The sequence below is a fragment of the Pseudorasbora parva genome, chromosome 2 (genome assembly GCF_024679245.1).
Source record: "Pseudorasbora parva isolate DD20220531a chromosome 2, ASM2467924v1, whole genome shotgun sequence".
Taxonomy (NCBI): domain Eukaryota; kingdom Metazoa; phylum Chordata; class Actinopteri; order Cypriniformes; family Gobionidae; genus Pseudorasbora; species Pseudorasbora parva.
Genome location: NC_090173.1, coordinates 38486809 through 38496763, shown reverse-complemented (window position 1 = coordinate 38496763; position 9955 = coordinate 38486809). Strand labels below are relative to the sequence as shown.

At 34.7% G+C, this 9955-nt stretch overlaps 1 protein-coding gene across 2 annotated transcripts; it reads right to left on the bottom strand.

The window, feature by feature from the left end:
- Positions 1-207: 207 nt before the first annotated feature.
- cln3 (CLN3 lysosomal/endosomal transmembrane protein, battenin) lies at positions 208-6467 on the bottom strand. Of its 2 annotated transcripts, XM_067419398.1 has the most exons (15): positions 6192-6467; positions 6071-6107; positions 5900-5996; positions 4609-4686; positions 4341-4420; positions 3964-4049; positions 3815-3887; positions 2849-2992; positions 2611-2771; positions 2443-2495; positions 1883-1951; positions 1724-1779; positions 907-1000; positions 641-781; positions 208-544 (listed from the first exon to the last, which is right to left on the bottom strand). In XM_067419398.1, the coding sequence occupies exons 1-15, from the start codon at positions 6238-6240 to the stop codon at positions 428-430; spliced, it is 1335 nt and encodes a 444-aa protein (XP_067275499.1). In that variant the 5' UTR covers positions 6241-6467; the 3' UTR covers positions 208-427. The 2 variants fall into 2 exon arrangements, with proteins under 2 accessions (XP_067275499.1, XP_067275508.1); XM_067419407.1 differs by lacking the exon at positions 6071-6107.
- Positions 6468-9955: the final 3488 nt, after the last annotated feature.

Here is a 9955-nt window from a genome sequence, read left to right as displayed (position 1 = left end):
GAAAGTAATGATTCTTAAGAAAGCAACACACAGTTGCCAAGACTGCAGACGTTTGCTTAATAAGTTAAAATACAAAACCAAGGGTGAGGACCTGCAACCGTCACCATTAGCCACAAAAAGAGAAATGAAAATGCTTTATAAATCGAGGCAAAGACAAATCGACTCGTTGGGGATTGTCCAACAGGGGTCATGAGAGCGACACACAAGTCCCTCAAGAAAAATATTTTAATACTTAAAGAATCATTTTAGGAAACATTATACATTTGATTCCAGAATTTTTAGTTACAAAAAAGATTAAAATTATGACATTAGTTCAAAGCTCAAATGGAATGTAATCTGGCTTTTTTTTAATCAAGGTGTTAAGAGGATTTTTCATGACAATATAAATGTCCTTATCTTTCACAAACACACATTGTTATTCATTCATTCATAATGAGCAGAAATACTGGTGAACAGGAAAAGAGACAGCTACAGAGAGAGCGATTCCCAGACTGTCCCCTACGCTTGCTGTAGCCATGGCAAACTCTCTGTCACGCTCGGTGGTCTGTACGGAAACACAACATAAGAGAATGCTTTAGAGACCATTGACTGATACATGTTGTATCTAATCAAATGAATGAGATGAATGAGGTTCAAATACCTCCTCACTGATGAAATAGAAGGTATTCACATAGGCTGCTCCTCCCAACAGACCCTCATAGAGGACAATAATAAAGACAACCCATGGGTAATGCAAGAACTGGTAATATACCGCGAAAGCCAACAGAACAGCATTCACACACTGAGAAAGAAAAAGAGAGAGAGATCGGTGTCATGAAGAGTTTTAAATAGGTTTACTATTGTTTTGTATTTACTGTTGCATATGTAGTAGTTTATGTACAGTTGTGCATCAGCTTCAGATCTCACCTGTAAGAGAGACATAATGAAAATTTTCCGGATCTTAAAACAAACAAGAGATGTGCGGGAAACAAACACACCAATCTGGTAAAGGGTCTGATACCTGCAGAGGAGAGATAATGACACACATAGAGCATTTGCTGACATTTAAATTGAATGAAACAACATTAGAGTTCAGCCCAAAATTTTAATTCTGTCATTATATATTCACCCTCATGTCAAAATAAATAAAGAAAATGTATATATGATTAGGCCAAAATGGAAGAATCATAGCTTATTTCATTTTATCATTTTATTATTTAAATTTTAATAATTTTAATCCTTTTAATACCTTTGTAAAACGTGGTTGAATATGTTTAAAAAAAACAAAATCAATTAATGCTTTTATCGTTTAATTCCTTTAAATGCTTTTATTCTGCAAATATGCATTACATTTATCAGAAGTGTAAAGACGATTATAATGTTAAAAAATAATGTTTCAAATAAATACTGTTTTTTAACTTGCTATTCATTAAAGAATCCTGAAAACCACGTACATCACATCACAAAAATAGCTCAAATGTTTTTTTGAGCATGAAATCATCATACTAAATTGTTTTCTGAAGGGTCATGTGACCCTGAAGACTGGAGTAATGATGCTGAAAATTCAGCTTTGCCATCCATCACAGGAATACAGTTTTAAATAGATTTTAAAATATATTAAAATAGAAAACATTTAAATTGTTGTTATATTTTACAACAATATTGTTTTCACTGTATTTGTGATCAAAATAAAGAAGTAACAACCCCAATAATTCATGACAAAGAGATATGTGATGTGTCCTACCAGCGATATTGTTCTGCATGTGAGAGTGGAGAGTCAGGAAAGTAGAGCAGCTCCATCTAATGAGAGAGATTAATAAATATAAATAGAGTGATATTGAGAGTTTTACTCTTGTCTCACGCTTTCTGACTGTTATCTGAGACTGTTACAGAATACACTCACCAGTCCCTGGTTAATGAAATACTCAGCGAAGTAAACCACACTAAGAGGAAAAATAAACTTCAGCAGATCCTGAAAGAGATCATATGTGTAAGCATGCATACTGCAATAAGTAATAGAATCAAAGAGGATGTGCATTTCCTGACTGCAACACATTAAGGTGCACACAAAACAAAAATACATACACACAGTGCTATCCTAAAATAAATGTGCACCAAGTAATTAAAAAAAATTAACCTCAAAAGAAATAAACAGCATTTCTGATGTCCACCGAGATCACATGACTAACTAAATATTATCTCAGTAATTCTAAACTATTGTAGGAATTAGAATTTGTGACAAATTTGACGATAAGCCCTATGATAAAAATGGTAATACAATATCTACACTGCATCCATTCTGAAAGGTGTTAGTATAAAATCCAAGGTCTTTAAATAAATAAATCATATAAAATAAAATAAAAATCTAACAAAAATTACTTTACCTATATAAAGGCCAACACAGATGCAGTATCATTTAAGCAGACAAGAAACACCAAACTGGATGCACACAGCACGTCTAACCTTAATAATATATATTTGGTCAGTGAAGGTCAGGGGTCCGATGTGATGGCCTTCTGTCAGAAGGAAGAAAGCATGGCCAGTACAGTTATCTGAATGGACCATCACACACATCATCATGAGTATGAAAAGGTGCAACAATACAAGCAACCAGTTTCTAAATGTACACACCTTGTTCTTCCGGAGATGGCTCAGAGTCCTCATCTGTATCAGTCTCTTCCTCAATTAAAGGGCGCCTCTCCTGGGAGTTCGCCCTTCTGGAAGAACCGTGGCCAACCTCGTCCCGTCTCCACTGTGGGAAGGCAGGTGGGAACACCAGGAGGAAGAAATAGCTAGAAAATATATATATGTTTATGCAATCAATTTGGTAAGCAGGTACAACCAAGAGAGTAGAGAAATGTATTCTGACCTAACAGCCAAAATAACAGGGACAACCAGCATGATCCATAATGTAACTTGGGGTGTCAGACCGGCCTGTGTAAATGCGGAGTAGAGGAAAGCTCCAGCTACTCCTGCTGCCCCCGTGCCAGACCCCCAGCCACTTAACACATCCCTTAAAGAGGCCGAAAAACAGAAGCAAAATATTGAAACAGCAAGTAAAATTGAGATATGCTCAAAATAGCATACTAACATGTTATTCATACTTTTTTTGCAATATGCAGAATGTACACAACCATTCAAATGTTTGGTGTCGGTACGATTTTTCTAAGATTCTTATGCTCATATAGGCTGCATTTATTTGATCAACATAGTTCAAGCAGCAATGTTGAGAAATAATATTGCAATTTAAAATAACTGTTTTCTATTTAAAAATATATTAAAATGTAAATCATTCCTGTGGCGTAAAGTTGAATTTTCAGCAGCCAGTACTGCGGTCTTCAGTGTTACACAAACATTTCAGATTATTATCAATGTTGAAAACAGTTATTCTGCTTTTTGTGGACACCTTGATATTTTTTTTTCAGGGTTATTTAATAAATAGAAAGTTCCAAAGAACAGCATTTGTTTGAAATAGAAATATGCAACAATATGAATGTATTTACTGCCACTTCTGAACAATACATCCTTCCTTGCAGATTAAAAGTTAATTTGTTTATAAAAATATTTTACAGACACCAAACTTTTCAATAGTAGTGAATACTATACATAGTGCGTGTGTGCAACAACAACTATTGTCACACAACCACAGATAATACTGGAACAAAAGACCAAATGACCAAAATAATAACATAATAAGGTTATATTAATATAGGTAATTGTTACTTTTCACTTAAAAAATAGTGCATACTGTACAGGTACAAAAACATCCCATTACTAAACAGTTTGAATGAATGAATGAATGAATGAATGAATGAATGGAGTTTCTAGGCGTTACCTGCTAAAAAACACAGAGAGGGAAAGGAAGGAAAGCTCCCCCAATCCTGAACTAATACTGGCAAAGATGACACCTGAGGAAAGATTCAGAAATCCATCACAACACTTAGATATAATTTAATCCAGTACAAAAGAGGTCATGTTTATTACCAGTTATGCTCATCCATATAGTTGAAGAAAATGACACCACCAGGAAGCTGACTACTGCCGTAAAGAAGCACACCAAAACACGGAAACTGTTCATAATAAAAGAGAAAGGAAAATTATCAAACAACTTACTAATTAATAATTAAAGGGATCATTATTTTTGTCTTCCACAGAACTATCATTTTAACAGAAAAAACACTGTACAGGTCTATAAACAAACGAAACTTTAAACTTTAATAAACTTTGTTAACAGGATTGGCATTGATTTCTGACATTATTGCATAATATCCATCTCTTTAGATTACATAATTGCAACATCTACGCTGCAACATCTAAACCGGTCTGTTTTTAGACATCAAATAAGTGCTTGTCAACTTTACCCATAAGGCACTTTGTGTATATAGAAAGGTGCTGTGAATTTGATTATGAGGGTGGGTAAGATATCAGCCAACAGGACAGCCTAGAAACAGAAAGAAAAGTGTCATTCCCTGAACAAATATTTAAACATACACTAAAAAGCCAATATGAGAAACAGGTTGTTGAACAGGAACAGTTTGAAGAGTTGAACAATTGAACAGAAAGAAAGAAAGAAAGAAAGAAAGAAAGAAAGAAAGAAAGAAAGAAAGAAAGAAAGAAAGAAAGACGTACTGCAGTAGACACAGGATTGCAGTCATAGCGGCTGCTGCTGTTCCTGATCTCTATGTGAATGCCATTTGGAGCCGAAGTCTAGTGCGTGAAAAAAGAAAGAAAAAGACACATGAGTGGTCAGACCTTGCGGGAAAAGTAGATTTTATTATGGTATAGTATAAGTATAATAGTATAATATAACATACTTTAAAGAAAATACAGTCACCCATGGATTTTTTATTTTGGCTTTATTTTTGCTAAACAAATAATGTGTTGTTGTCTGAGGTTTTATTTTCCAAATTTTAAGACCTACCAAGGATGTTTTTTTATTATTATGGCCAATACAGAAACCATGGAATTCAATAGGGCGTCCTAACTTTTTCTCATGACTATATTAATTGCGAATTGAATGTATTATTTTCAGGAATTGTATTAAAGCTTAAATTAATAATAAATGTATTTAGTTAAATGTAAGTGTTTTTGGTATACTTATGTTGGACTTAAACACATCAACACACGGTACACAAACGGTACATCTTTATCCCCCAGTTTCACAGACCAGGCTTAAGCTACTCTCAAATTAATGTTTAAGCAGTTTTAACTGAAAGTAACTTCCACAGACATATATGTCATTAAAATATTTCATTGTCATTGTTTTGTCTCTTCTTGTAAAAACGGTCTGATAGTTTCCTGGTTCTGAAGCCAGTCCCTCAAAAATACGCGATGGGCTCAGATTGGTTAGCTGGCCCAGCTGTGTTGTGATTCGCTAACCGCCTACACCAAATATTGAACCCGCTGATGTCAGCAAGTCTGGAAGAAAAGGCTGTAGTTCCCAACCGGCCGTTTGCTGTAGTCCTTAGAAATTGATTTCTTTAAAAGCAAATATCTCCCTTTGCTTTAAACTCTGAACGTTGTAACTTTGCAGATGTTGTTTATGCTTAAACTACAACATTACACACTAGCTAAAGTTAGAAAAGTGAAATTGTGTTTTACCACCCCTTGAAAGTGTGTTAATAAACACTCTCTTTAAGAACACGCGCCCTTATTACATTAATTATATTATTTGCAAATATGAATGAATGAGGCATTTATATATGTACAAAGTTTATGTATGTACACATGTATGTATATATTATTTATATATGTACAATGTTTATGTAAGTACAATGTTTTCAAAATATACTTTTAAGATTCAAAGTACACATGCATATTCAGCACAATCAAGCACACTTCTTTTTCACAAGGGAAGGATGAAGTTGTGGTATCTTTTTTTTTAGCAATATAATAATATCCAAACTCAGAAATATCTTACGAGTGCTGTTGTGTTTCCAGATTCCTGTTTTTGTAAGATGTCATGTGCTGCACTCAGCATAACCACGTATGCAAAGTTATTGCAAAGCCCCAGTAACCTAGATAGAGATAATGAAGATTAGTTTACATATTGCGTATCACTTTAAGAAAAGTGTACAGAAGATTCAATTACCAAAACCCAATACAATTTCTCCAGCGCTGAAAACGACCTATGGAGAAAAACACAGGCCAGGATAAAAACGCTTATTTTATAAATCATAAAATACGGTTAAAGTGCCATTAAAGCTTCCCACCTTCAGTGTCCGATGTAATGACAGGGTCAGAGTTTAATGCTCGATCCATTGCGACCTTACACAGAAAACTGTCACATACAGAAAACTTCTCTCGCTGTGGGTTCAGCAGCTGACATTCATAAAAACGGTGTATCTAAATGGTCATAGCTCGTATGCAGCGGCGTAACGTCAGATAAACAGACCGACACGAATCCACTGCCTTCCACTTTCATTGTATCTCACAAATGAAGTTAAAATCACAACAGCACAGTGTGTTACACAGAAATAGATCCGACCAAGCGCACTGCTGCGAGGAGTAAATAGTTCCCATCGACGGCAGTGACTGTTCCCATTGCACAATATATCTACAAATACATTTGGATTTTACTCTGATTATTTTAAATTATTTTATGTTTATATGTAATTATGATTTATAATTATGTAAATATGATTATTTATTATATTCTTTAATAAAACCTAGATATAATTTGCCATTAACTTCTGGGGAGACTTCAGGAAACATTATTTGGATAGGAGATTTTCCAGAAGAGGACACACAGTTTAGATGACGTGCTGCACATCATTGAGTGTTCTTCATCAACATCTATCGGGTCTACAAATTAAACGGTAATTAAAATCTTTTGCAAATAATGTTTGATATCAAACTGGTGCTCAGGAGCTGATCTTGCTTGGGATTTGAACATTTCATTTAACAGTGAGGCTCAGATTTGAATAGCCAAAACAATATTACTTTTGGGTGTTTTTTTTTTTTGTTTAAATTTGGTTACATTTGCAGTAGAACTCCCCCAATACCTGTAAAAAATAAAATTGCTACCCATTATTTTTTGATTGCCAAATCTATTTACCAGTTTGACTGTACATAGCCTACCTCATTTGCCTGTATGTTGCTCTCACCTAGTGTTTACTAATTATTGACCTTTTATAATTTTTCTTCTTAAAAATCTTATTATGGTAAGAATAATGTATTTGTTCCCTACAAGTGTCTGCTACTTCAGCTCACATTAAGACAATTTAGTCTTTCCTGCAAGTCCTAGTCTGATACTGCCTGGTATATATTTCATTTAGATCCATTGATAGACACATTATATATCATTTACACAAGATTATATGTATGCTTTGACTTGAAGTTTCAGGTGCAACTGGGCAAGTCACAGTTAAAGGTTGGATGATCACCTTTGAGGACTGTGTAATCTCTTAGGGCATCACACCAACATTTCCAATGGGACTTGCTGCTGTATTTGCAATCTACTACATTCAACCTTCAGTTTCAAGATGAGGCACCCAGCACTCTGGAATTCATTTAGAGGTAAAAACTCTTCATTACTTGTCATCATAATATGGATATATACAATTCAATTAATGTGTTTGTATTTTTTCCCGCATAAAATGCTATTAGTACCGTACATTTCAAGCCACACACATATTTTGCTTGACTATGTTTATTAGTACTTCTAAAGCATATATTTGTCTTTTCATATATCTTTTATGGCATTATTCCCTTAATCCTACTCAATACCTACACTTAAACAATGTAAACTTTACTAAGCAGTAGCCTAAATTAGCTAATTAGTCTAAATAGTGAATATGTGTTCCCTATACTAAAAGTGTTTCCCAATAAAAATCATAGCCTATAAGCGCACACAACACCTCTACTTTTACTTTCTCTCAACATGGGGACAAAAGTAGCCTAAGAGAAGTGTCAGTCAATAAATGGGGAACTTTGTGTTACTTATTTAAAAAAATGACTAAAAGTAATGCATTACTTTACAAGGTAACTTGCATTACCCCTAACACAATACCAGCAGGGCTGTTCTATGCTAAACCTTGACTTCTTGGTTTCTGTAAGAAATATGCCAGAGATCACTGCTATCTGCAGAATATAGCACAAAAATATTCACAGGAGTGGTCCATTATCAGGAAATTAGCTATGCACAACTGGTGCAACAGACCCTTTTCAGGTTGTGATAAATGTCTTTCCATGGTTATCGTACATCTAACAACTTTTTATTTTCATTCTTTTAGAAAATTTAACATGTACAGCCTAATGGTTAGAGAGTCAGACATACAACCTAAAGGTTGCAGGTTTGATTCTTAATACCAGAAGGAAACGACTGAGTGCCCTTGAGCAAGGCACCTAAACCCCAATTGCTCCCGGTGCACTGCAGTGAATGGCTATCCATTGTTTGGAACCATGTATGTGTGTGTGTACACAGTGTGTAACTACACACTCATGTGTAACTTAAATGGGTTATATGCAGAGGACAAAATCTGAGTATGGATTACCATATTTGGGCTTCACTTCACTAATATGTTTTATTGCCTATTTGCATTATATTACCAAAAAACTAGTTAACACTGCCGTGAGGGTGTTTCTACAAGCTGAAAGAATGACAGTAAAATCTGGTTTCTTCTGACTGTAATCAGTTTCTCTATATTTTAGTTACCAAACCCATGAGTCAACACTGTTCTCCATTAGGCAATCGGGACATCTGGGGCCGTATTCACAAAACATATTAACATATTAAATCTGCTCATAACTTGCAGATTTAGGAGAAACTTTTAAAATAATGTCTCTCAGCAGCTTTATGAATAGATTTTAAGAGAAAACTCTTAACTAATAACATGAACTGCTATCATATCACTGTCTCCATCTGCTGGCCAGTCTCCATGCATCAAAAACTAAACTGCAGAACTGCAGTTGATTACAAAATTGGTAAGAATATGTATTAGAAAACTCACACTTTTTTTTTTTTTTTTACAAATTTTCTTAATTCATAAGAAGAGTTGTAAGAACATTTATAATCTACAAATCTAATAATCGATAATTTTGTCAGGACCACTATCGTCAAAGATGATTGTCAATTAGTAGGTGGGATTGTAGGAAAGGTTCAGTTTTGGCCAAGAAGGGAGTGCAGTGCATAGGTACACAGAACAAAACTAACATAATATAGCCTAATTGCAGAGATCATTAATGTAATTATTCAAATGTACAACATAATTTGGGAATTTAATCTGATTCAAGGGGAATCAGAATGCCAAATCCTGACTAAAAGGAGAGCTGGGGGCAGAGGAGGGTAATTGGCTCCAGAAAAACACGATAGCTGCTTAGTACTGAAGTAACTTATGTGTGCGGTGCCGGTGATAGATGTCGTATTTCTATATAAGTTAATCTGTAGGAAACTTACAAGAAAAAGATAACATTTTTTTTCCAAAGTGTTTAAATCCTAAATAACAATAATAACAACAACAACATTAAATGTACAGTATTCACACTGCAAGTTGTTTGTGCTCTGACATAGACTTGCAGGAGCCTCTTGGATGGCTGTCTCCTTTGAAACTTCTATGGTCATGAACTCAGGCCATACATCTTTTGCCATTTGCCAACAAACTGAACCTAGCTGCAGTTAATGCATTTACCTTGAGATGAACGTACCTTAGTAGTGGAAACAGCTAAATTTAATGTGTGATGTAAAGTTACAAGCTCAGTCACACTAAACAACTTTTGGCCAGATTTTGCTGTCACAAACAGATCTCCAAAGCAACAAAACCTTCAGACTATGGCCACGAGTGCTCTTTACAGTTTGGCAAAGTGCGTTAAGTATGAGCATAAAAATCAACCCACTTTCTCACATGAATTTATCTGAAAATATGTTTTTGTTGTTGTTTTTTGCTGTTGGTCAGAACTGCCTTATGAGCAAAGGTCAGTAATTTTTGCATCTTGTCAGCATTGTGTTGTGTGAACACCATAGCATTCAGGTGGTCTT

Excerpts from the sequence above, each read along its gene's own strand:
- cln3 (XM_067419398.1), bottom strand. The coding sequence starts at position 6,240 with ATGGATCGAGCATTAAACTCTGACCCTGTCATTACATCGGACACTGAA. Across the intron at positions 6,108-6,191 it reads CATTACATCGGACACTGAAG|GTCGTTTTCAGCGCTGGAGA; the intron begins GTGGGAAGCTTT and ends TTTTCTCCATAG. Across the intron at positions 2,993-3,814 it reads CTCTCTGTGTTTTTTAGCAG|GGATGTGTTAAGTGGCTGGG; the intron begins GTAACGCCTAGA and ends GGCCTCTTTAAG.